General features: G+C 38.1%; 1 protein-coding gene across 4 annotated transcripts; it reads left to right on the top strand.

Moving 5' to 3' along the window:
- Nucleotides 1–26,098, top strand: SCG3 (secretogranin III). Of its 4 annotated transcripts, none has more exons than XM_056500007.1 (12): nt 1–237; nt 929–981; nt 1,550–1,595; nt 1,696–1,911; nt 2,887–3,029; nt 4,136–4,297; nt 4,615–4,792; nt 6,598–6,714; nt 18,523–18,606; nt 19,207–19,335; nt 21,359–21,427; nt 25,539–26,098. In XM_056500007.1, the coding sequence occupies exons 1-12, from the start codon at nt 153–155 to the stop codon at nt 25,655–25,657; spliced, it is 1,401 nt and encodes a 466-aa protein (XP_056355982.1). In that variant the 5' UTR covers nt 1–152; the 3' UTR covers nt 25,658–26,098. The 4 variants fall into 4 exon arrangements, with proteins under 4 accessions (XP_056355982.1, XP_056355980.1, XP_056355981.1 ...); XM_056500005.1 differs by having other exon boundaries at nt 21,359–21,439; XM_056500006.1 differs by having other exon boundaries at nt 6,598–6,720.
- The last annotated feature ends 1,667 nt before the right edge of the window (nt 26,099–27,765 follow it).

Raw genomic sequence — 27,765 nt, 5'->3', positions numbered from 1 at the left:
GGCCGGGCTCGACCATTTCTGCGGGCGCGGGGACGCGGGGCCGAGCCCCGGGCAGCGGCTCTCCGAGCTTCAGCACCGCGGGCCGGACAGCGCCCGCCGGGCCGGGCGGTTCTGCGGGCGGCGGGCCCGGCGCGGGGCTGCGCGGCCGCACCATGTTCCTCGGGCTGGCCGTCGCGCTGCAGGTGCTGGCGCTGCTGGCCGGCCGGGGGCACGGCTTCCCCAAACCCGCGGGCACAGGTAAGCGCCCGCCCCCAGCCTCTCGCCGTTTGCCGCGGGTGGGGAAACTTCTGCGCGGTGGGTATAGAGAATGGTAAAAACTTTCCTTCTACTTGGCTAAAAGCAATGAGATCCTAAAGCAACAATATTCCTGGTGCAAAACACCGATCACTGAAGCTGCAACCTAATATTAAAGTGAAGGGATAGGTGCTGGAGGAGGGAAAAGCTCTGAATTGTTTCAATCTTTTCCAAGCAATGTTTTCGTCCATTCTGCAGTAGTGTCTGCACAAGTCTTTGCTTGCTCCCTGTCTCCCACGATATTCTGGATAGAAGAAATTTTTAATCTCTTGGTTGTGCCAATCCGATTATTGCTATTTTAGTCAATCTCTTCCAGCACTTATTTTTCCCAGTTTGTTAGTTTTCTGATCTCAGAAAGAGGTTGCTGATTCTATATCTGTGTTCTATATTCTGTCTTCTGCAGAACTTCTCCCTCTACCCCAATCATGCTTTGTTTAAAGGTTTGATTTTTTTTATTATGTTCTCATTCTTCTAGGAACACTGAAAATTTTTTTACAAGAACTAGCAGTTGGCATCCTGTTTAAGATACCATGTTTTATGGGAGAAAACAATAAATTAAGAAAAATTGTCCTCTCTTTGTAGTTGCATGTATCATATAACTGAGTATATATGTGTGTGTGTGTGTTTATTCTAGATAAAGCTATACACAACAGACAATTAAGTGTAGAAAGACCTTTGGAGGAACAGGTGAGCAAAATAAAAAATATTTACAATTTATTTTTTAAAGGAATTCCTATAAATATTTGTAGCCTTTCAGGTACTGGAATATCATGAATGGCTAATGAGTGGGTAAAAAATAGATTTGTCAGTAAAATTATTATTGATTGTTGATTATTGATGGGGTTAGATACAAAATGGAGTTTCAATAATTTTTAAGAACTGGTATATAGAGTTTCACTGTGTGACATTCTAAAAGCGGGTTGTTAGCTCCTACAGCTCCCAGATATGCCACCCCTTTCTATTGACATCCTAAGGAAATATAGCATAAGTTTGGAACGAAGGAAAATGTAACTGGTATTTATCTTTAAATGGAAAGTGTATTGCAGCTTCTCTTAATGTCTGGTTCTGTTCAGAGGATGAGTCTTGCTGACAAAAGTGTCCAGTGCTTATTCTTGTTCTACTTATTCAGGCAAACTTCTTACTAAGAGTGAAAATCAGGCATTAAACCCTCTGCTGATACTGATAAATTAAGAGATCATATATTTTATTCCTTCCACCTGTTTGCTGTTTTGTTTGCTTTATTTTTGTACAATAGATTGCTGAAGCTGAGGCAGACAAGAATAGGAAAATAGCTCCCACAGGTAAAATATCTTTCCTGCTTTCATAGCAATATTCATAATGGTATTCAAAGAGGTATAAGATATTATGTTATGTTGATATTGGTATGAATATATTTTTCAGAAAATAAGCCAGAGTTCAGGAATTATTCCTTTGTTGATGACCTGAACCTGCTCAAATCAGTAGCAGAAAGAGAAAGGAATGAGAAGGAGAGGGAGTCAATCAGAAGCTCTTTGTATGAACAGCAACTGGCCATTGATGATGCAGACTCCACCAAGAACCGCAGGCTTGTGGATGACTATGACTCCACTAAAAGCGGGCTGGATTATAAATTCCAAGGTATTCCATAATCATCTTTAAGTGACTTCTAGGTTAGATTTCTCTTGTAAACTGATTGCTTTCATAAATGTTGTATTCACCACTAAACATGAGCTCTGTTTGTTATTCCCAGTTGTGGAAGCTTGTTGTACTACAGTTAGGTTTTTGAAACACAGTACAAAGGAATTGCCCTTGATTTTAACAGACTTTCATGGAAGAAAATCCAATTGTCTAATTTAGATTTGATGGAAGGAAAATGGGACATATTTTTGAATGAAAATATATTTGTCCTGGTTTGTGAGGAAGAAGCACTTCTATATGCAGCTAAATCACATGTATTTATTCCAAATATTATGTGCAGTTTTAGATAATTCTCAAAATCACAAACCTAGAAATAATTACCAAAGGCCAAAGGATACTTGCCTTTGCTACAGGAATAGTTAATTGACTTGTAGTTTAAGTGAGTCCTTTGAGAATTGTAAGCAGTGTTTAGCTCAGGATATTTTTAATTATATCAAAGTATGCTGATCACAGACCAAAGCTCACTCATTCCCTTTCCCTGTCACTGTGATATTATTTGCCATAGGTAACAATTACATAATTAAAAGTTAATTTGCTTAAATTCAAACAAGATTGTGTACCATTTGTCACAAACTGTTTTGATCTAAGTGGCCATACAATGAAAATAGATACAAGAAATAAGTGAATGTGGAAATTCTACCAATAATTTCTATAAACAGGAGAGTAAGCTCCTAAAGTTCATCTCTGCTTTTCAGAAGAGCCCATCAGAAAGATGTTTTTCAGATGTGGAAAACTGACACGAAGAACTTTTCCCTGATTTAATGACTTGCAAAGTGTGTATCAAAGTATGTTCCTAATGTGTCTAAAAATGCAGTTTTGTTCTGAAGAGAAAAAGATGTGGGCAGATTTTTTATGAGATGTTTAATCTAAATGAGTTAGGACAGTCAGCACAGAGTAAGACTGTAATCTTTTCAGACGATCCAGATGGCCTCCATCAATTAGATGGCACTCCTTTGACTGCTGAAGACATTGTTCAAAAAATTGCTGCAAGAATTTATGAGGAAAATGACAGAGGAGTGTTTGACAAGATTGTATCAAAACTTCTAAATCTGGGGCTAGTAAGTATCTTGGTAATTGTCATTTAATTGGTTTTTGGATTGGATTAATGCTCTTTCAGAAAACAATTCAGATGCACATTTTGTGTGAATCAAGTGGGACTCAGGGTCTAAACAAATTTCTAGAGCTATTTGGGCTTGTTGGTTAAGCTCTGCAATAACATTGTTGTTCCTGTGATGTCTTTGCAACAAAATAGGCCAAACTTCAGAATGTTTCTGATGTTGAAAAAACATTCACTGATTGTGCTTCTCCCATGTCTGCCCTCATTTTTCCTTTAATTTGTATTCTGTTTTTCACTGAGTGCTTTTCTAATATTAATTTATTTTCTATACTTAAGGGGGAAAGGTCTGAGTTCATTCCTGTCCACCTAATGCTAATTAGTGTTAATTGAGGATATATTACATTACTGATTTTTAGGAAGACTGGATTTGTCTCTGACCTCTGGATGTCTCAATGGCTTTAGCCATTTTTGGTATCCTTTTATTCTAAAATACTCACCTTATCTTTTGAACACTAGATTTTGCAGTTGGGTATTGCACCCCACTGATTACAGAGGGAGCTGTGGGACATCTGCATGGAAGAGTTTGTATTCAAGTGACAGCTGTTATGAAGCAAAGAGAAAACATTTAATGATATAATAGAAAGCTATTTGCTCTTTTCCCATTCTATATTACTGTATTCTGTTGTAATTATTCAGCTGTGCATAGATGTGTTGCAGAGCATATGCATTTCTACATAAATGCACATGGACACACATATAGGAAGGTGCCACACTTGCAGCTTCATCTTTCAAGCTGCAATCCTCTGTGTTAAGTCCTTGAGAGATTTGGTTTGAAGTTTGTATGTGTGAATGGGTGGGGTTTATGTATACACACATTTTTGATATGTATTTCTATGTATATATGTATATGAGTGTTATAAATGTAGATATGTTTACATGTTGTATGTATGCACGCACACAGTTATTACACCTAATTTGTCTGTGCTGAGCTTTGAAGCAAACATATTTACAGCAACCTATTTTCATATTGATATCAGGTTTCATATTGTTGTTTGATCTAGAAAAAGCACAGTATCTTATAAGTACTCTGCACAAATATTTTAACAGATCACAGAGAGTCAGGCCTATACCCTGGAAGATGAAGTGGCAGAGGTTTTACAACAGCTAATTGCAAATGAAGCAAAGAATCGTGAGAAGGAGTCTGAAGATTTTGATTACCCTGCAAGCAGAGCAGAGAGTGATACAAAAGAAAAGCAACAGGAAAGAATGGTAATTTTAAAGCTTATAATATTTTCTTGCTTGCCAAATGGTACTAGTACTGTGTTCTTTAGGGAATAGTTAGCTTGATCTGGAAACAAGAGATGTTCTTCAAAAAATTCTATCTGATAGAAAAAATAATCATGAGTTACTTTAAAATTTAAGCCAGATGTCAATTGAAATATCTTTGAGAAAATAGTATAGTCTTCACCTTGCAATTAGGACAATGTTGGCGTGAGGTTGTGATAGAAATTTTTGCTCTATTAACTCTATCACCAAAAGCAATGTGCTTATAGATTCTATCTTTTTTTATTATGTCTTATGTGTAGACACCAAGCAAATCTGATCAGGATAGTTTCATTAATGGAGAAGTTGATGATACTCTGGATAACACGTGGTCATCATCTAATGTGTTGGAAAGAAGAAATGAGCTGCCTTCTGAAGATAATTTTGAAGACCTTCAATATTTTCCAAATTTTTATGCATTATTAAAAAGTCTTAACTCAGGTGAGCTTATCGTGTGATTACAGAAATATTTAGGAAAAAACTTTTAAAATTGAGATTCTTTGTTTTCTCCTGCTCTTTTTTCTTCCCCACAACTTCCCTAGCTGCGAGAGACCATGTGCTTTGAAAATGTTCTGTAAGATATATAGCAGAAACTATTTTGCTTAGTGATTTTGATGGCAAAACACTGACAGGAACAGCACTCAGAACTGCAAAGAGTGTGACCTAGACAGCCCTTCCCATCTTGTGCTGTGTGATTCAGGAGTCCTGAATTCTTTCCATTCCCGTAAGGACAGGATGAAAAACCGGCAAATGGTTTTCCCCCGAGATCTTTCCAGTAACATCCATGTCTTCTAAGCCAACAGAGATACAAGTAAGCCACAGTAGAATCCTCACAGTGATGGTACCAGTAAATGAGTCTGAGCCTCCCAGCCTTTCCACAAACCACAGGTTTGCTGTTTATTGCAGTGAAAGCCCTGCACGTCTCTTACTATTCCGGTGCTGGACATCAGTGCCTTCCAGTTATTGCAGGCAAGATTGTGGCTCCTTGCCACAGCCCTGTGTCAGCACCCTCTACACACACCCACTCTGCAGCCACACATACTGACTTCTGGAGGGATGGGGGGGAGAGTGGTATTCTTAGATCCCTTGTCCTGCAGGAGCATTAATATTGCTTCAAATTCTCCCCATATGCACCTGAGTGGAGAGCTAAAATGAAAAACCTGAGGGCATATTTTGCTCCTTCCTGCTCTTTTTAATTTCTCTCAAGGCAATTCTGCATGCTAGTTCTTCTCCTTTTTTCTAGTCACAATGCAGGCAGGCATGTTGGGTTTAACAGGTTATCAAGCAAACAGAACCAGGTTCTCTGGCTGCACATCCCCTGCTTTATGTGTTCACCTGTCAGGTTGTATCGAGCTGGAGGAGAGGCTCCTACAGCTGTGTGTTAAATTGCAGGCTGCAATAAAAAGCCTGTTCAGCAGCTCTCCAGAGCAGCTGGCCCTCTGCCAAGGTTGGGAATATGTTTCTGACTGTCCCTAACTGACAGTGCCCCTGGCTCTGTTGGGTCCTTTAGTGACAGCCTGGGCAGTGGAGAGAGCTTGTGTGACTGTGATGGGAGAGTTTCACACTGCTAATGCAGGAATAGCTGTAGTATTGTTCTGCACATAAACACAGTGGGAAAAGAAAAGCTAAGAAGCAGATAAGTGTGGGCAAAAACTGATTATTTTTATAATTTTTTTTTTGTACCCTATTCTGAAGTTGTGATCCTCTCAGCCATGTAATGCTATGTTATTCCAATATACAAGTCATGGACTTGTGCACAGTAACAATCTCATTTGGGACACTTTATATTTTTGTCATTGAACTCATGGATCTTGTAGGAGAAAGGCTCTTTCTTGCAGAGCCAAACTGATCTACTAAATAGTTCACAAACAAAAGAAAAATTACAGACTGTAGAAAACTCTACCTTTATCTGTCCTCCGACCATCAAGTTAAACTGTCAGATCACTCCATCTTTGTGTGCTTATTGTTCTTAGCTGTAAAATGGAATTAATACCATTGGCCTTCCATGACACAGCCCCTGAAAACAAAAAGCTATAAAGAAGAACTTCCCCCTTATATTTAGCTGTACTTTGCAGAAACAGTTTAAAAAGAAACATAAATGTAAGTTAATCCATTGTTAATCCAGCACAACATTTTTCTCTTTTAATGCATAGGTCATTCTTTATGCATGAAGTTTGCCCAGTTTGCAGAACAGTTTTTCCAAGTTGCCTGAAGTCTGACTAGTTTTGCTTAATCCTCTCACACAGAGACAGAGACAAAAGAGAAAGAGACCTTGATAACTATCATGAAAACCCTGATTGATTTTGTGAAGATGATGGTTAAATATGGAACAATCACACCAGAAGAAGGCGTTTCCTATCTTGGTGAGAGTACATTCTTTATACAACTGTTATTAATGGTGTGTTCTTCCTTTACCAACAGTGATAATTACCTTCTCATCTTCCTTGCTTTTATGAAACCTGTTTCAGATTTGTTAATTGAAAATGCTAAAGCTACACTTACAAATGATTGATCATTCCCTACAGCAATGTTGAATTCCATACTGCTTTAATATTTCCATCTAATGAAGGAAAGGTGATTCATCAGATATGCATTTAGAGTATTATTATACTTCCACATCTGTGAAGCACAATTTATTTCAATGACTTTATGTCAGGGGAATATTAAGGCTTTCACTGCTCTTTTAAAGTGGGTTAGGTACCTGCATTTCCCAAAAATAATCCAGCACTTCACCTCCTTTAATCTGTCAGCATAGGTATCTGGACTAGATGGGACCTACTGCTAAGGCTGTCTACCAAGTAAAACTTCTTCCACCTATGAAGAGTGTCAAATCTTGGCACAGGAGTAGACTTTGAAGCACTCTTTCCTGGATCCATTTAAGAGTCTGTGGCTATGTAGGTTTTGTAAAATCGTTACCATTTCCTGAAGAGGAAATTTGGAATGGCCTGGCTTGTGTCTCACACACCTTTCCTAGCTTTGACAAACTCTCTGCCATTCACTGTAGGCAGCCTGTCTAGTTAAACAAACTGACCTGTAGAAGAAGGGCTTATCTGTACAAACTCTGCACAATCCTTTCATTTTTCTGAAGTATTTCTGGTCTGGATTAGCCTGAAAAGTTTTTGTTTGCATCAGAGCAATTTCTCAATTTCATAAATCAGCCTGTCATAGAGAGAGGACTGGCAATGGTCTTTCTACATTGCAGACACTTGATTGATGCAATTCTAACTGTATGGATTGATTATCAATTACTTGCCTACAAAAGATCCAGTGAATCGTGACTCACATTCAGTGCACGATTGCACCTCCTCTCTAAAGAATTCATGATGTATCTGACCAAGGCTATCCCTTTATTTGCTGTAAGAAATCTCCTTGAATTTTGGAATTTTTGAACAACTTATGCCCCAGTTGAGCTCTGTATTTCTCTGTCTGCCAGTATATTTAAAGAAAGGTGCACATAAAGAAACGGTTGATTTTAAGCATAGTGGTTTCAGTGTCACTCTAGAAATGAAGATACTATGACTTGATCAGATATTGCCAAAACTTAATAGGCTAAATTAATCCCTGCTGCAAGACCATGTAGATAATGGAATTACACTAGGAATGTATTTTTCCTGCTAAAATTCAGGGCAGTTGTTGGCTTTCGTTTGAGCAAATAGATACTGTAACCCTGGAAACAAATTGCCATGATGACATAGCACAGAAGGCAAGGATTAGGTTAAGAGTTTGAGAGGTCTGATTTAGTCTGGATTTAAAGTAAGACTATCAACTGATGTATCCAGACTCTGCCTTGCAAATGAGTGATTTATGCAGAGATGGATTCTGTGCTCCATCAAAGCAACTTACTGCAGTGGAAGAAGCTTTCTCATAGATTCTCAGGTTGCTTCTGTGGTATTCTCTTTTTAGACTTGCTGTTGAGAAATTGCTTTAAAGCTGACCTTCATTTATTGAGCTAATACTCTCAAATACTGAGGAAGAGCATCCACAGGAGCGTGTTAGCTTCTTGCACTATCCTTAAACATAGCAGCAGTTTTATTGCCACTCTTACTCAACTGAAAGTTCTATAGTGTGTAATAGCTGGATAGGTACTGTGTATCTTAGTGCAGTTTGGATTAGGGGATTGATGCACAGCTGTGCTTATTTATAGCGGATAAAGGAATTAGTATGAATATCTCAGAGAGAAGAATCAGTGTAAAAATTGGCAGCTTTTTGTTGTTTCCTTAGTGTATAATAAGTGAGCAGATTCTGTGCTACTTGGTGGAAAATACCTATTGGGTCTGTGCAGACAGATTACATCCTCTCTCCATTTTATTACAGTAGGAAACTGCCTAAATTAATTTTCCCCACTCTGTGACTGAAGCCATGCGTAAGCTATGCTCTGAATTATACATTCAAAATAATAAATCATTTACTGAATCGAGTCACAAGGTGCAGCTTTTTTGCCTTTCACAGGGGTGCAGAGACACTGAATTTAAATGCATATACCAGTAACAGCTGGTTTGGGATTTGGAAACCACAGCATTATGTCATCATCATTGTATCTTACTCTAGGGGAAAGTATTTTGCTGCAGCAGTGACTGATGTTACTAGGTTTAGCTTTAAGTTACAAAGAGTCTAGCTGCAGTGTGGTGCAAGAAGAGCACAAATGCACATACATGGAAACACAAGGAATAAGTTTGTTTTTTAATACATATATTCAATATTATGTAATACATATTTAAAGCTTTCCGTATGCTAAATGTAATTTGTAACAGAATACAGAAAGCCCAAACCAGCATGTGCTTATATATGAATCAGGAGAAAAAGTAATGCCTACCTGGAAGCATTAAAGAGAGCCCATAACAAACTGATAGAAAATGTGTGTTCAGCTGAGGTGCATCTTATTTGGTAATTATCCTGCTGTGGCAAAATGCCACAATTTTCTATCACTCTTTACTTTCTTTGCTATGAATGCTGTTACAGGGAGCAAATTTTTCTGTGGAGTGAAAGCCTCATTATATGTTTCTAGCCTGTTCAAAGGCTTTCAGAAATCTTTCTAGAAAGACCATCTGCCCTCTGAAGATTGAAAGCTGCTTTAAAATAATTTTTGCCATTAAAAGAAGGAACAAATATTGTTTGATACAGAAAGCATAAGGTAGTAAATTATGACACAGGATTTCAGGAGCACAGGTGGCTTGTGAATTAGATCCAACTGTGGTATTAACTTACCCACCTTGGGGTTTGTTGGCAGCATCCAGCAAATGCTGCCCAAACAGCTGAACTCTTCTTGCTTGCCCCAGCCTGCCAATGGCACAGGCTGCTCTCCCTGAACAGGCTGAGTTTTGGGAAGGGCTTGGGACAGTTACTGAAATGATGCTGCTGTTGGCAAGGGTGCAGTGACAGAGGGGAATGGAAGTGTTGGAACACTTCCACATAGTGACCAGTGGAAAGCAGCAAGAGGCTTTCAGATAACTTATGACTGATTCAGCATAAAGCTGAATATTTCAGCATAAAGCATAAATATTTCATTATTCATGGCATTCATACATTTATATTGCATAAATAGCTGATACTGATGCATAAATATCTGATTCTCCATGCACAACTGAAAGGACAATATCCTTCACAGTGCTGAGTGTTTCAAGAGAAAAAGAGCTGTTTGAGCCAGTAGCAAAACTCACTTTGATTTCAGCAGAGCACAAAGCATGCATTGCACAGATACTTGTACTGTGTAAATATTAGTTTGTGAGTAATATCACACTTCTCTTCATTTTCCTTCTGCCTGTTGAGTAACATGATTGAGGAGATTCACTCTGATAGCCTTTCCACTAAAGGCTATTTATCACAGACAGGATAAATATTAAGGAAAAGCTTCATCTACACCACACAAAGAATTTTTTGTATGACAAGTGACTTTCTCTGCATATGACAGGCTATCTAGCTAGTTTTAAAATGAAAGCATATCAGTCCACTGCCATCTTGATAAAAGCTCTATTCATAGTAATTATGTAAAGCAAACTATAGTTTTGTCATAGATTTATTTTAATAATATTGTTGCCAGCTTAGAAACAGGAACAAATGGTTTCTGCCAGTTTGTTCAGGTACAGGTGTAAATCATCTCTCACTACTAAGACCAAAATAATGTGTGATTTTTAGAATCATTCTAGGAAATATTTGCAGTTAGAGGCTTAGGGCCATAAAAAATACAGCTTTCAGAGATGACAGACAAATTCTTAAGAGGCATGAGTGTGTATATATGAAACATTTTTACATGGTAGATTACTTATATCCTCGTGCTGTGTGCTACTTAAAAGAGTAGATTTGTAGCAAATTTATCTATTGCCACCCCAACCAAGTGAAAGATATGTTACCCAGTAAGCTATTACCCTAAAAATGCAGATTAGTTAGTTGTACATTGTAGCCTTATGTGGAGTTCTCATTTATTGACTTGCACATGTAGCACAAACTTTTGCCATTAGTACTTCTCTAGCTCACAGATATGGCTGTGAGATAGAGAAGTACTGTATCTTCCACAACTGGAGAAAATAAAGGGGCAAAGGACTGGGAAGAAAATTAAGAACTCTGTAACTTTGCTCTCTCTGAATGGGATCTCACTTTTTACCTCCTTGTGGTAAAGCATTTAGACTACTGAAGCCACAGTGTAGAGCACACAGCCCACAGCAGTCTGGTTGAGGAACAAACCCCCCTTTATTTAGGAGGGAAATAGAGAAATCATTCCAGCTGATCAGTGTGCAATGTTTGAGTCACAGCTGCCTTCTTCCATAGACCAAACCAAGGCCACCTCTCACACCTTCTCCTTTTGGCTCTGACTCACTGTCAGAATCCACACTGTCCCCCGTGACTGAGTAGGAGACTGTGTTAGTTAGAAATGGGCATGAACAGATGTCTCTGTTTACTTTTCCACCCTCATATCACTTGTTCTTCATGGACAACAGGGGAGAAGACCAAGCTGCAGGACACACAAGCAAGGGGAGATGGATTTTTTGTGGGGAACCATTGCTGAGGAATACAAACACTCATGAGTTTGGTCCTTTCCTAAAGAACAGTTGGGATATTGTTCTACTATAATACTGTCTTTTAGGCAGACTGAGGCTATATGAAAGGGGAAGAAGAAGAGACAGAAAGTCTCTTTTGACATGTTCATGCATCTCCATGCTAAGGAATATGAAATAGCTGTTGTGCCTCTCATATTCATTCTTGGAACTTCCACAGCTCCACTTCTGATGAAGCCAAAGCTCTGTGGTTTTCCCATTGTAGGCCAGTGCACAGCAGATGCAATCTGGCCTTTTCTTGGGAGAGGAGAAATTGTTTGAATAATGTATCTAATGCCTGAAGTTCTCATCAGCACAGATGCTGCAGGCCAAAAATCTGATCCTGATATTCGTTTAGTTAGCCAAGAACAGGCAGAGAGCCAAGAGTGTGAGGCAAAGTGCAGATCACAGCCCACACTGGCATCATCTTTCCTCTCCTTGCTGTGACCATAAGCTGATGCTCCCTGATGCAGACTGTGATTTCAGAGGCTGAGGGAAGGTGAGGCTAAAGTAAAGCCAAAGGTTACACTGGAATATGGACAGTGTCTTGTGGACCTTTTGTTCATTTTGACCTGGGCCATGAAGGGCACTGACAGTATTTCATACAGGGAACCATTCATGCATAATACCATCTTTTTCTTTTTAAAAATCCTTTTTTCCAAAGGTCTCTTTGTTGCTATTGTAGATTTTCTTCATAAACATTACATTATTTAACAAATTTTCCCTATATTAATTTTCCTTTTTGGTGATTTTCCTTACCCAGTATTTATCATGTGAATGATGCATACAGCTGCCAGTGGGAGTTATTTAATTTCAGGCAGCTCTTTTCTCTGCTATTTATTTTTATCTGATGAACTAAGGTCACAGAGATGCCAGTATACTCTACTATATCTGAAAAGTAGAAATCAGAGACACCTCAGATAGAGAGTAGGGTGAATACTGAGGAGCAGCACTGATTATGTAAAGTATATGCAATTAGTTAAACTGAAGATGAATTTGCATGGAGATAAAATGATGTGGGGACAGGGAGTGTGCAAAGATCTCAGGCAAGACTGGAATCTAGGAAGTGTATTGATTGCAGACCCCATTGCACCTTTACAGCTATTCTTTCTGTAACCTTCTCCATGTCTGTCCCCTGCTACTTCTGCATTTAAACAAGAACATGAATGTGGGTTTTCCCCCATTACTTAGATCTTATCTCCTGTCTTTCCCCATTCACACTCTCACTGCATATTAAAACAAATGGGTGGCTATGGTGTGAAAAGTCTGTGACCTCACAGTTCTCAAGAACCAGGACCACTTCACACTACAGGAAACTGGGATCACCTGAGGGGGACATTGTGTGTGAGAGGATAGTATTTTCAATATCCATAGGTTCTAAATCTTCTCAGATATGTTTTGGGAGAGATTCAGGAGTTTTAGTATCACTAATTGCTGTTCCCACTACATTACATGACTACCAAATCATGTGTTCAAGAATCCAAACAAATGCTTTACAGTTCATTCCTTTGCTTATCACTATCTACCGTTTAAATGTGCAGTTATTACAAATGTATTGTCTCTATTTCCATTTCCCTTCTCTGCCTCTTCTATGCCTTCCCAACTGGATGGAAATATCCATCTTCTCATAATATCTTACTTGACTAATGTATTGCTTGGTTCCTGAAGATCTAGGTTTTGCATCCTCCCAAGTGGTTTGTGTTTGTAAAGGAGGGCAATGCTTTTATTTTTTCTCACTGTATTTAATAACTATGAGCTCCCCCCTCTCCTTTCTGAATTCAGTGCCTCTCTGTTGACAGTTGAGCACTGAGACTTGTGATTTGAGATGATTATGTGGGTGTGGGGTAAAGAAGGTGTCACTCACTGAACATTTAAAACTCCATCCCACTCCTGCAGGAGAGGCAGCTCTGTGCTGCTTCAGTCCCTAACCATCATCCTTGTAAAGGGCATGCTGTGAAAACACATAAAATGTGTGCACAGGCCATGGAGCAGTTCCAGGATGGAAAAGGGTTAGCAAAGGACTGCACTACTCAGCTCTAAGAGACCTGCAGTAATGCAAAAGAAATGCCTGCAGAATATTAAAAGGATAAATCTGAGAAATAGCCTGTGAGGTAGGGAACTTAATAAGGGTGATAAAGAAGACTTGGTCAGAGCTATGTTTACCTCAAAGCACATCTATTTAATTGTGTTTTACTTTTGGAGTTGCTTTTAACCTGATTGCCAAGTGATACTGTTGCTGTCCTAATTTCAAATCACTCTGAGCATCTCACCTGTAATCCCTTTACAAGTGATGCCATGACCTGGGATCTGTCACCTGACACAGCAGTCCTCACGGCAGCATTCGGCTTCAGACACTCCATCACAACAAATCAGTCAAACAAGAAGGTTCAGAAGAAAATTCCCTATCTTGACATGCAAGGCAGGGAGCTGGAGAGCAGCAGGAGGTTTGCAAGGCTGAGACCCATCTGTAATTCCACAATGGAGGGATTTCTCTTGTTCATCAGTTTTAGTAGTTTAGGTGACATCTGTTTGATACAGCTATAGCTCACCAAAGGTCAAACTCTGCTTTTGGCTACTCTCGGGAAAATCCAATGGATATTGACAGTTCTTGGACATGCATTTGTCCAAAGAATTAACCAGATATGCTCTTCCCATAGAATAATCCCAAGCAAATGCTGAGATGTCCAGAGATTTTTCACTGATGGAAGATGGCCTTGCAAACTCTTAAGGATCATCTACTGCAGGGGACAGAAAAGCTCTAGGAGAACCATGGTTTTTTCATGCCTGAAATATGTGCCTCTCATACAAGCAGTCATCAGCACAAAGCTTTCCAGCTGGAGCAGTTGGAGTGTATGAACTCATTAAGTAAACTAATTTTTTAGCTAGCATTAGAAGTGATCTCAGGTACCTTGATGATCCCTTTTCTCCTTTAATAAACACAGTCTTTTTATGCTGTATGAAAACAGAACAGCAAAGCAGGTCTTTCTGTGGAAATTTAATGACATAGAATCTCAGCTTCAGTCAATTTGATGAGGATAGAATGTGAAACTGCCTCCCAGGTACAGGGCAATTACGCAGAGGAAAAAGCCCTTTAAAGGAAAATTTGCAAGTGTCTAGAAACACCTTGAATCTGTCTATTGAGAAAGGTCCATGTCAGGCTTCCATTGCCAATTCCATTAAATACTCAGATGGCTGCACTAGTTTCTGCCTCTCTAGTAAGAACATGGTAATTTAATTTGTAATAGTTATCCATGTAGTATCTTTTTCTATGGATTTAGAGGGTGTTATCACAGTACATTCTCCCAGAGTAAAGATAAAATATTCTGGTTTTATGTACTTCAGATTTTTGGATGCCCAACTTGAAGGACTTGAGAGTTTCAAAAGTGCTGGGAATTTGCATTTTCAGGTGGAATTAAGAGCATCTATCAGTGTGTAGGAACTGGGCCTAGGATGTCTCAGAAAGCCTACTCAAAACAGAAGTCCTGCTGCAGCATGAATGCTTCAGTGAGTCATCCCAGATCAAAGAGCAAGTTAGAAAGTGAGGCAAGGCAGGAAGCAGATCTTGTGACGGGGTGTCTGCCTGGATGATGAGATTAACCTGCTCCACAGAAAGCTGCCGCCAGGGCATTGACCTATTTACCAGCATAGGTCACTTCCATTAGCTCAGTAGTTATTGTCCTGTTGTTTTAATTAGTGCCATTTCAAATAAGTGGCCAGCTCTGTGGAAAGGTCAGTACCTTTCTAAGCTCTTCCTCTGTGCAAATTAGGTTGCTAAGGAAACGACACCGGAAAAGTAATCAATCCTTGTTAGAGCTGCACAAGGACAGCAGTTGCTAAGCTGCTGGCCAGGCACAGCTCATCGAGGTGATGATTCACTCCATCAGTGGAACCCAGAGCAAACACTGCTCAGCCCTAGCCTAGCCACACAGGGCAAGTACAAACATGTTTTGAAACAATACCAGCTGTTAAAGCATTAATTTTGAAGTGGATCAAGGACAAGAAATCTTGTTCAGGAAGAACTGGGATTATCTGGCAGTAATCTCTCTAGGATACACATGTGGGCAGGTCAAACAAGCCCCTCAAACATGGACTTTATCACTCAGGAAATACAATTATAGCTGTTCAGATCCATGTTGATGTGCCATGCAGCTGGCAAGGTAACTTCATTGCTCCTGTGAAATATAGTGCCTGATAAAAGGCCTGTATGGTAAGTTTGTCTGCAGTGGGTTAACTGCATCACCTAATTAGTGGCTTGTCTTCGTTTTCTTCTGCCTCCACTCAGAGTCAGGATTAAAACACGAAGGAGACAAATTTCTCGTTTGGACTTGGTTGTTTATTAAATCTTATCTAAAGTACAGAGAGTTTTGCAACACTTCTAGCTACCAGCTAAAAGCGAGCAAAATGGAGGTGGATCCAGCTATTCACAAGGTCTTTTAAAGTTAAACAGTCCAATAAAGAGCTAACAGCTATGTTATTTATACTTTTGACACCCAATAACCAAACACCTGTGACCCACAGTGCAGCATTAACTATCCAACCAAAAACTACTACATGAAAGCATGAAGAAGAAAAAGACAGAAAGAGACAATGCCCAAGAACATCTTGTCCCATACCTATTACAATATTCTAAAAAACCCAAATTCAAAACTCTTGACCATGTGAAATTACTTCTATTTAACTACACACCCATGATTCTAACTCCATGACTCAAATTTGGAAGCCTTCTCGAAGGCCTCAAGTCAAAAGCAGTGTTCTCCTGGGGATCAGTGTCAGAAAGCACAGAAAGTTCTAAAGTCCCAGGCATCTGGGTTCCAACATTTGTCTACATCCCTGCTGACAAAACAAAGCTTTGAAAATGGAACACAGTGGCTATTGCATTCAATCTGGCTTTAGTGGCAAAGCTCAGGTCATTAGTGGCCAGCATTGCCTTGTTACACTTCATGGGGCTGGAAAGCAGTTCTGTACTCACAAAGGAATGATAGTGAACTCACATGAAATTGTTACCCATATCAAGGGACTCAGAGAAACTGTCCAACCCCTGATGATATTCATAGAAGTGAATAAATAATAGAGGAGTATAAATCCCATTGCCTGCAGTAGCACATGGGGATATGTGTACAACCTTGAAACACTACAGCCTATTGACAGAACAAAAACTTTTGGAAATATCAATGTCAGACATTCAGATCTAAAGATGTCTTGGCAGGTTATAAATCTGTCTCGTTATGAAGTCTTATTGTTTCCGCTAATAGAAGCTTATTGCCTAAATGCAGACACTTTTAAGGAAGATCATGAAAAGCACTTATGAATCAATGCATTTACATATGTGTAATATTTTGAATTTTTAAATACTTTTATTTTTTAAAATACTATGTTTAGACTTAAAATTAAGCCTAATTTAATAGAATATGATGGATTAAACTCCAAAATCAGTGACATTTTTGCATTTGCATGAATTAATGAAGGAGAATAATCTATTCACTTGAGTTTACAAAGCTTATAACTGAGTAATCTTATCCTGAAAACTCTGTCTGTTTCAACAGAGAAATCCTTATATTCCTGTTGAAATGCTAGTATGGTACTGATTCAGGATGAAAAATAGAATCTTAAGATGAACTGAAAGGGATGTTTACAGTCCTTTCAATAAGCCTTGGATCAAGTGATTAGTGAGGCATCAATACCACCACTATAATTCTAGCTTGTTTTTTGTTTCACCAGGATGTCTGATCCAGCTTGTAACACAGCCCAGACCTGTTTTGTTTAGGGCATATGGGGCAAGGTCAGAAATCACATTAAAGGGATATATACCAAATGAAAATATTCACCAAAAGGACATTATGTGATGTAGAATTGAGAGGGTGCAATCAGGCAGAGTGCCAACAAATACTGCTTTTAATTTTATGTAAATACGAAATATAGAGGATGCAGGCAGACAAGATTATGTGATTTCTCATCAGATGGGAGACACAATTGCTTATGGTGATATGCCACAAAGAGAAAAATGCTTTGCTGAAAAATTACTCCTTGGGTTTCAGTGCTGATTATCTTTCTAATGGAAAAAAATGCTCCCAGCCATTGGATAAAATACTGACCTTATACAGAAAATACGATTTTAAATATTATTAGCATTGTTATATCTATTCTGCCACAGTTCCCACATTGCACACTGAATATTTCAGCTTCTTATATAAAAGGAATTTTTACAAATTTCAAAACTAAGTCCCTCAAACATACCTACCAACAAGATAGTATGTATGAAATTTTGAATCCATGTTTAACTGAACCTTTAAAAAGCTGATAAAAGGAAGGAAAATTTTATATCATGTCCATAATATGACTGAGGAAACATGGCAAGTTGTGTGGTGATCTGAATTTTGAATATCTACCAAATGTGGTATGAAAAAGACTTTTTTCCCACATAAGCATCTGAAACATCCATCTTTATGAAGAAGTGCTTTTACTTTCAAATTAGATTAATTCAGCCCTGAAATTTGCATACAAATACATTTTCTAGTCTTCTAGAGCTGTGTACCTAGCCACAGCTGTCTAGTTGGTTTTCAGGCAAATGCTTGACTTCAGCAACTTTAGAAAGTATTTGTTTTAATCTCTTCAATTTACATGTTTATTTCATCTACATGTAATTTAAAACCTTTTACTAGACTTTTTCTAATGAGACCATATAAAATCGAGACACATAGGCAGTTTGGGATAGTGTTTACCCACCAGGATGAAGCACACATTTCTTGGTCTTGTATATTTTGTGAAGATAATTAAAGCCTTTCATTGCTTTCATCAGAATTAATTGCTATAGATAGTCATCCGTATTTAGTGACTTACATGACTGAAATATGGAATATTTTGCACACTTTTACTGCCTTCATGCATGTTAGCACTATTTGATACTCTTATTCTCATGATTCAGTTGTTAATTTTTTAAAATAAGATTGATCAATATTCCATATAGCTATTTGTTTGTTCTTTTAGCATTGGCTCTGCATTAATTGTTCAGGGCAAGGATGAAGGCTGTTCTTTTAGATTTCTACTTACCATTCAGACTGGTGTTGGGGAGACTATAGTATAGATTCTGCATCTTATCCATTGAAGAATAACTTGGGTTTGGTTTTGTTTTGCCTTGATTTCTAGAAAACTTGGATACAATGATAGCTGAGCAGACAAAGAAGAAGCTTGAGAACCCTTCCACTAAAACCAGGACAAAACTAACAGCAGGTACTTGTTCTACCATTTTCTTTCCTGGAATAACACTTTTTTTCAACCTATTCAGTTAAAAGTATGCTAATTGCTTTAGCAGCCAGACTGCTTGTTAAAGCCACAATCTCTCAAGGACCTGTACCAAGCCATAGCTTGTTTGTCTAAGCACACAACAAGAGAGAAATTTTCACTTAATTGTCCAGTCTTTGAGAAGTATATTCACTCTCTTTTTCTTCACTGGAGTCCAGACATACACATATACAAAAGCAAGCTGTATCAGTGCTTGTTAATATTAAAATAATAATGCAAAAGCATTATTTGTCAACTTTGAATGTAGCAAATGCAAATTTCATAGACTTTTTCTCTGCACACAGAAATGTGCCTTTGCATTGCAGTCACCTGTATTCAGCTATTGTTTGTGAGACCAGAAATAGGCATTCCTCTTTCCAGAGGTCTGGAGTTGAGATGACCTTTAGAAACCACTTTGAGACAGGCTCCAATGAGGCTCTTCCTCAACCAGCAGTCAAAATGCTTTACTTGCCAAGATTGTATTGATGTGATTGAGAAATGCTCCTGGTGCATTTGATACAAAATTGTTTGCTTTTGTTATTTCTTTAGACAAGAGTAGTGAAGAAGCAGACAGTACGAAGGAGGAAGCAGCTAAAATGGAAAAGGAGTATGAAGTTTCAAAGGATTCTACAAAAAATGACGGACAAAATGTAGCAGGAAACAGTGAAGAATCTGGAGGTACAGAATGTTGCTTTTCCTACTATGTGTGCTCCAAGTGATTGGAGTCTTTTCCTCTCTTTGGAATTGATTTTCCATGGTGTTAGCATAAATGTCTTCAGTCTATAGTCACTGGCAGCCAGCACACAGCAGCTTGGTTCGGAAGTGTACTTATCTGCCAAGTTTTAAACATATGATACTACATCCCTTGCTGAGCAGACATTCACAGAATTCATAGACCCTTTTAGAACAATATGAAATGCAGTTTGAGGAAGTAGTGCAGAGAGATTTTGCTTCTTTGCATCTGTGGCTTTTCAGTGAAATCGGATGGCCAGAATGTCCAATATCTGAGTGGGCCCATTGATTTCTGTAGTTTATGTTAGAACAAGCTGGTACTGAAAGGCAATGAAGAGTTCTGCAGTGACACAATTTACATTTCCCACTGCCAGAGGTTAAAGGTTATCAGTAATTAACCTGTTTTACATAACTTTGAAAACATTACAGTAAGTTAGTGTCTCCCTAAGCAAACGTAGCACAGTAGTGCAGTTATTTCTGTCATGCCTCAGCATGACAAATGATGCCATGTGCTAAATTACACTATGCTGGCTGGAGTTACCTGGATGCAAATCAGCTACTCTATCTGAAAACAAATCTACAGGGGACATTGTGCCTCCTTTATTGTGCTGAACTCTTGAAGGAGAATGTTTGTTGGTGGAGAAACCTTTCAGTGAGTTCTTATTGCAAAGGGTCCAGCATTAGTATCTATGTTTTGTAATCAGTTTGTTAAACAAAATTGCTTTTTTTGCACCAGTGCTGTCTGATGCTCATACTTTTTGGCATGCAGTGTTTTCACTCAGGCTGCTCAGTAATGAATTGCAGAAATCAGGACTGCAGTAGACTGTAGTCCATCAGTCAGCTGGTTCAGCTCTGAGGACAATGCAGCCACTCACAGAGGGAAGGTGGCATTTTTTCCAGCAGCTTATTTATTTCAACATGGAAGAGAAAAATAGCTCAAGATGGCTGTCTGATTCCACAGTAAAGAAAAGTTATCACAGTACCCATGGGAAGTGATAAATAACACGTTTTGCTCATCTCTTGAAGGTTCGTCTTGTCAGTTTGGTTCAGATTATTTTCCTTTATCTTCAGCCCTTTAGCTTTTTAGAAACTTAAATTGGATCGGTATTTAGTTCTTTGTCTCATCATGCAATGCCCTTGCTCTTTCACAGAGTAATTTACTGTAAAGTTACTGCACTCCCAGCTCAGAAGTGAGGGTGTATCTAATGCATCCACTTACTAACAGGAGCAGACATGCATAGCGGGCAGTAGTAACCTTCTACACACTAATCACACTAGGTTTTTATTCCTGACAAATGTAAGAACATTACATCAATAAAGCTCCAGCAAAGTTAAGAATTCAAAATCCATTAGCTGGAATATTTCCTTAGGGGCCTTACTAGGTAATCCTTGTACTAATTCTGTCCTGTGTGCTTTCTGGTCCAAAAATAGCCATCACTTTAAATTTCAGCTATAACAAGGAGTTATCATGGTAATTTTAATACATCCTTCTTCTCATTATATATAGTAACTATATTTCAAGTAGTCTTTCCAAAAATCACAATTTTAGGTTTGCTGTATGCTGCTAGTACTACTATATGGAGGAGTTTTGATACTGAAAGCTCTCAGCCCTAATTAAATCACTCCTTGCTATCTCAACAGCTTTTTCTTTGCTGAACAATTATGATGATCAAAAAGCTCCAGGTTGTTTTTAATCCACATATGCAGTTTCTGTGGATGCCAACAAAAGTTATGTATAAAGATCAAAAAAAGCCATGATCCTAAGTTTGTGTATGACTAATCTTGCACAGGCAACACCTGCTAACCATCTGTGGGAATTTTGCCTGACTGAGTTTGACAGGACTCAGGTTTTAAAGAGAAACTAAGAATAGTTTTAATCTGTCTTTGCTGTGACCAACTTCACCCAGTTAAGCAAGCTGCATCAATCATTGATGTAAGTGCCTGATTTCTGTCTCATCCTTTCCTCCAGGGAAATCTGAGGCATATTTGGAAGCAATCAGGAAGAACATAGAATGGCTGAAAAAACACAATAAACAAGGTAACAAAGAAGGTATGAAGTGAAAGGCCTTGCCATTGGGGTGGGCACCATATGCATTAAAAAGCAAGTAATTTATATTGTGTTGTGGAACTTAACATTGTGTTATACCTTAAATAATAGTAGTGTGAAACTGTGCTTGTCTAGATTATAGTGATCATTAGTGGTGTTTGAGTCAAATAATACAGGTCATGTAAAAGTTAAGCCAATGAACATAAATAGTGAACTAAGGTAGATTAATGTAAACTGGATTGAATGTGCACTGGCCACAAAACCCACAGAGGCTGACCCACAGAGGCTGACCAGCAGAGAGTTAGTCGTGCTGCCCACACAGTCATGGTGGTCTGCCTGTCACCTGGTAGCTGTGTCAGCTTTGTTAGTGCTTCATTTCTTAGCTCATCATATTGTTTAATTATGACTTTGTGGGTGAGCTAGATGCATTTGAAATGTCTGGACATGCATGAAGAAGCTCGGTGCATCTGGCTAGCATGCCTGCCCCAAAATCAATGTGTCTTGTTCCATAACCAGGAACAGTTGAGATACAAACTTATGTCAGTAGCACTGTAATACTTTGGATTACAGCCCAAATCAACTCGAATGACTTGTAGCTCTCACATGCAAAGCTGTGTAGAAGGGAGCAGTGACTGAAGCAGCTGCACAGGGTTTGCTCACCAGCTGTCCCACCATTTGCCTCTTCCTCAGAGGCAGCGCTGTGTGAGAGCTGCTGTCAGGGACAGAACAGTAGCAGGATTTCTCCTTTATTTTTCACAGATCTTTATTTATCTATACATCTTTTCCTTCAAGTTATTACATAAAACCAGCATTCTACCCCTGTTTGCTGCATGGCAACATGGTATGTTCTGCAATTTCCTGCTCTGGAAGTGAAGGTTCCTAGCCAGGGGTTCCATCCCTGGGCTATGACTGGCGCCTGGCGAGAAGGATCCTTCTTGCACCAGCCAAGCAGAGGGTGATCTGAGATGAGATTAGCCCTGGGTAACCTATCCATCCTCTCTGTGACTTAAAGTGTGTATGAATTCCATTTCAGAGATGACTGCATGCCTACAGCCCAACACATTCATTTTTCTGTACAGAAACTGTAATAGGAAAGTCTATTAAAAAAATAAAAATATCCATCTCTCAAATAATTTCCTCACAATGGTAGCCATGGCAGTTAGCAGCAAGCCTACATATTTGCTCGAGAGTTTTTCTGCCAATTTTAATTAATGGTTCTGTTTAGCAATGTACTCATTGATGTAATTAGATCTCCATCATGTGTGATTATATCTCTGTATCACACATACTGCCTGAGCAGCTCCTTGCTCTTCTTTGTAGTAATTTTTTTTCTGCACTGCTGCAGTCTGAAAATGGCTGTGACTGCAGATCAATAGGATTTTATCTGTCTCTGAATGCATTAAGATATATATATCTGTGTAGATGGAGTTTCATTTGCACTAAAATATCTTTATTGTCCTCTGGCGATGGAAATAGGCCTTAAAGTGAGTGTAAGTTATGACAAAATTAGAATAGTATTCTTACTCTTCTGATACATCATCTTTATTGTATCTTTCCATACTCTTTATTTTTGTAAAATGCTAATTCAGTTCCCCTGGGATGATGTTAAAAGAAGTACAGTCAGGGTAAGCTTATCTAACCATGAATGCATTGCAGTGTTTCTTCAGTGCAAGATTAGGTGGTGCTGTGCTCATCAATCATTTCTCCACTTCCAGCTGGCACCTGGGGGCTGGCAGAAAAGTGATTCTCAAAGTAATTCATGTATTAAAATGGCCAGACTTTGCCAGCTCTACTCATGGGTTGAATAGGGTTTACTCACCGAATATCCTTTAAGAGGTTTAGGTTTTCTTCAGGCAAATGTTTGTGGGTCCTTCATTTTGTATGAATTTCAGTAGATATTATTCATTCAATGACTAGTAATCCTGGAAATGTTGATTTGCATTTCTGCAGTTTGGAATTATCAGTTGCCTATCCAGGAGGCTGGTAAGCTTGTGTGGCTGGGATAATTTAAAGATAAACATGTCAAAAGCCTGGATTTTGGGCTCATTGCCTTTTGTGTCCAAAATTTGTTTTGTCTGTTTACAACCCACAGGCTCCAGACCTGGCTTGAGGCTGGAAACCATTGCAGAACTGAGCATTTAACCCATATATGCAAAGAGCATGTGTGGATTGTTCAACAGATACTTAGGTAGTTCAGAGTTTCATAACACTAACAGCAGCCATTTAGAAAGGAAAGTAAATCCTATTATTAATTTCAATGGCAAATGGCTTGATCTGAATATGCAAATAAGAGCTCACTTCATTTACTGGAGCTGTTTCACAGTTCCATGTAATGCTGCAGCTGTTGCAGTGAATCAGCACCCAAAGCTGATTTTTCTAATTACAATAGATTCTAAATAAGAATCAGAAATTGGCAGTTATCAATTTCTAGGAAAAAAACCCCAATTTAAATTGCTGTGAGATATACAAATTAGCCTGAATTGGATAATATCATAATGGTTGTAATCCCACACAGGATGTTTAGTAATTAAACCTTCACATCTCCACATAATAATCTTAGAGTTAGAAACAGTATTCTAGAAGTAAAATAAGCACAGAGATTTTAATGTGAAAAATGTGGATATTAAATTCATTTAGTAGTTGTTCTTCATTCCTTGGTAGCTAACTGGGGACCCTCATTCTGTCAACATGAATGAAATCTCTCATCCCAATTATAAAATTGCTCAGTACTATTTGTCTCTATTACTCATACAGGATGGAGACACAAGCAGATTACATTCTCTTAAGTAATGACAGTAACAGACCAAACACAATCCTTGCCTCAGTACAGCAAGTGGCAAAATTCCTGCTACCTCAGATATGGAGAAGACACCTCTTCAGGAGTGGGGAGTGTTGGATATCAATTTTCTGTATTACTCAGTTGAAATTGCCTTATGCTGTTATAAAAATGATGGCAAGCATTAGTTTGCTTCTTAATATCTTATATCGCATTTTGGTCAATTTTTGAAACCTAAAAAACCACAAATTTATTATTGTCTATTTTGTTAAAAGTGCACAGTTTGAAAGAAGGTTCTTCCACATATTGCTGTGTGATGTTATACACTGGACATTGCAAAATTAGTTTTAATGTATTCTGAAGGCTCCATCTGTGGAATAAGTAATTTATACTGAAAAATTCGGAATGTATTCGTTCTTGTGAAAGATGCTAATTCATTTAACTTAGTATGAACACTCAAAACATTGATGTTCTTCTTCTGATTATAACAAATTAAGCATTACATTTATGCAGCTAATTATGTAACAAACTTTATTGTGTTTGTATGTGAATATACTGAATCTGCTGCAAGAGTCACGACTACACAATAGGTTACCTTTCTGTTATTTGAAAAGTTGCTTTGCAGTAGCATTCTTTTCATGGAAAATAGTGATGTTTTCCAGCATAGGAAAGGTCTGTTTGATGCATATGGTGTGAATCAGGCTGCATAGAGGCACTCATCTATTGGAAAAGGAGGAAGGATCTTTCAGCACTCTGTTGCAGATTGACAGTGGAAGATTGTCAAAATCTGACACTAACACTGTCACAAAGGCTGCTCCACTGCAGTAGTTTTCAAACCAGAATATTATGTTCTGTATCAAGGTAAATAATTGTATTATTTTGATCTATTTTCAAGGAGTTGCTTTCATGACTTTCCACTGGTAATAAGTGCCAGTTTTAGTGGGATTTCAATTTTATTGGAAATAGTCCATTTAATACTTTCTGTTGATTCCATGACAGTTAATAATAGGGCACAACAGCTTTTGCTGTGCAGACTAGAACATCAAATCCCCGGACCGGAAAATATTCTTGCTTTAGCATTTGACAGCAATCAATCAAGAGCAAGAGATGATTATTCCTCTTGGATAATAAAAGCCCCGTGGTGTGTAAAAAGACTTTGTGCAGCTGATTTGGGTTGTTTAATGTTTTCACAAGTTGCACTTAGAGAGAATTCTCTTCAGGTTTGATAATGAGCATTGGTTGGATAAACTTTACAATGACTTTGTTTCTTAGGTGAAGCAGTATAACGGCAATGACTCATTGTGCAAATGAATTCTTGTTTTTCAGATTATGATCTTTCAAAGCTGAGAGATTTCATTGATCAGCAAGCTGATGCTTATGTGGACAAGGGCATCCTGGACAAGGAAGAGGCTGATGTAATTAAGCGCATCTATGGCAGCCTGTAAAAAGTTAGTGACTGCCAAACCTGTAGAAATCTAGTCTAGTTTCCCCCACTCCTGGCTCAATGAATTATGGTCTGTTAATTTGAGGATATCATTAGAAATGCTCTGTTTACATTGTACTGACAACTCTAGGCAGAAATGAAGAGCTGTAGTGCTCCATTCACTTTCTGCATACTGTATTTTCCTATAATCACAAATCAACCCTAAACACCAGATTCTGACACTCAATTTCTATTTGATAAGGTAACTATTTCTGTAATGTTTTCTTTGATTTATTGTTTGTGTTTGGTTTACTTTTGTAGCTAAACCAATCATTTCTGATGGAAATTTCTTTTTATGCTACTTTTTTTGCTTTCACTCAACAAGCTTTCTATAGATGCAACTATGTAAAGGGCATTATTAGAAAATAGTTCATAGTTCTCTAAATAAAAGGTTTGAAAATAATTTATCTATTAAAGTTTTCATTAATCTTAGTATTATTTTCTATTCATTCATTTTGGTTTTAAATATTAACACCTTTTTTTTTTATCCTTTTTTATTTCTTTATGTAGTATTCTGTAAGTTGGACTGTAGTGTCCTTAGCTAACTGATAAATCTTTGACATTACAATTGCCTTCCATATTACAGAGCTGTAGTCTCTTCAGCATGTGTGAACATTCTCTTTGCACCATTTGATTATTGTGCATGCATAATTAGTTGAATTCCTGATGTGAATATCCTGATAACAAGTGTAAATAGCCATTGCTTTCTCTAAAGAAAAAAAAAAAAGAAAGCAATTCAAGTCATTTTGTATGGAAAAGGAAGTTTGCAACTAGAGATGTTTTTAGGAGCATGGGCCCTGCTTTTCAGAAAGACTTAAAGAATCTATTTTATCTCAGTATCTCTGAATATCAAGGCTGTGGTCTGATTACTGACCCCTGTTCTGTGCTGAGCAGTATTGGAGAACTTCTTTTTTTTTTTTGTCTTATATATGCTAGCATTAGCTGAGAATTTGGTACATCCCAAAGAATCAAAAAGAAAAGCAAAAATGTCATCCTCATTGTTCTTCCTCAACTAAGAAAGTTATGGAAGAATGGTTTATAAGGTCTTTTATCTTTAAGTGCATGAATAACTTTATGTATGAAGAACTCATGAAGCGAGATCAAAGATAAAAAAGCATTTAGAAAGCTAAATTTCAAATAGAGTCCCAGAAGATGTAAGGCCTTAGACCCATCACCTGCAGCAGTCTGTTGAGTAGGGGAACTCCAGGAAAGCCCTGTACTCTTTATTTACAGATTCTTCATTCATAATTGAAGTTATCCCTTCTCTGATTTTTTAAAAAACTTATGATATCTCTAAGACTGATACAGTTAAAAAATGTTATCTGATGCAGAGGTTGGAATTTGCCTGCCTGTGAATGGTGATACTGACTTAGAGCACTGCCTCCACAGCACAAAGGTCTGTGTTAAGTCACTCCTTGGGTCATTTCCTTCCTCACAGCTGGAGACTGAAGAGGAGGAGATTTGAGAAATGTTTCTCAGACAACTGAAGTAAACTCTGGAATCCCTGCAAAATGTAAATTGTCAACTGAGCATTATTGATAGTCAGTCCTAAGTGAATGTGATGGCAATGAGGTGTAACAGCATAACTCCTTGCAAATTGATGAAACATAAGCCAGTGAATGTTCTCTAGCATCCACAAAACACGTCATCACTGCCTGCTCATACACATCCTGATGTGAATCATTGAATTGCAGTATCAGTCACTAATGGCGATGGTTTTTTTTAGATAAAAACTATTCAAAAATGTAATCAGTGTAAGCTTCCTCTGACAAATAGTCCCTTAGAAACTCTATAAAGAAAACAATTAGGAAAAAATAATTAATGTTATTTTAAATCTGTGCATTTGTTCTCATCTAAACCCTCTTGTTTGTTTATTATTTTTTGCTATTTTTCCCAAGATGCAAATTTCTTTATGTCCCTGTAGATCTCAGTTGCATTCTGCAACAGCTTCTGACTTCCTTTCTTATGTGATCATAGCATGGGAAAAGCAAACTTTTTCCCAAATTTGGATTTATGACAGAGATCAGGAGGATGATAACTAACCATAGAACTTTACAGCTGGGGAAGTGG

This window comes from Oenanthe melanoleuca, chromosome 10, assembly GCF_029582105.1.
Source record: "Oenanthe melanoleuca isolate GR-GAL-2019-014 chromosome 10, OMel1.0, whole genome shotgun sequence".
In the NCBI taxonomy this organism is placed as follows: domain Eukaryota; kingdom Metazoa; phylum Chordata; class Aves; order Passeriformes; family Muscicapidae; genus Oenanthe; species Oenanthe melanoleuca.
Note: the sequence above shows the minus strand (reverse complement) of the source record. Positions and strands in the feature narration are given on the sequence as shown.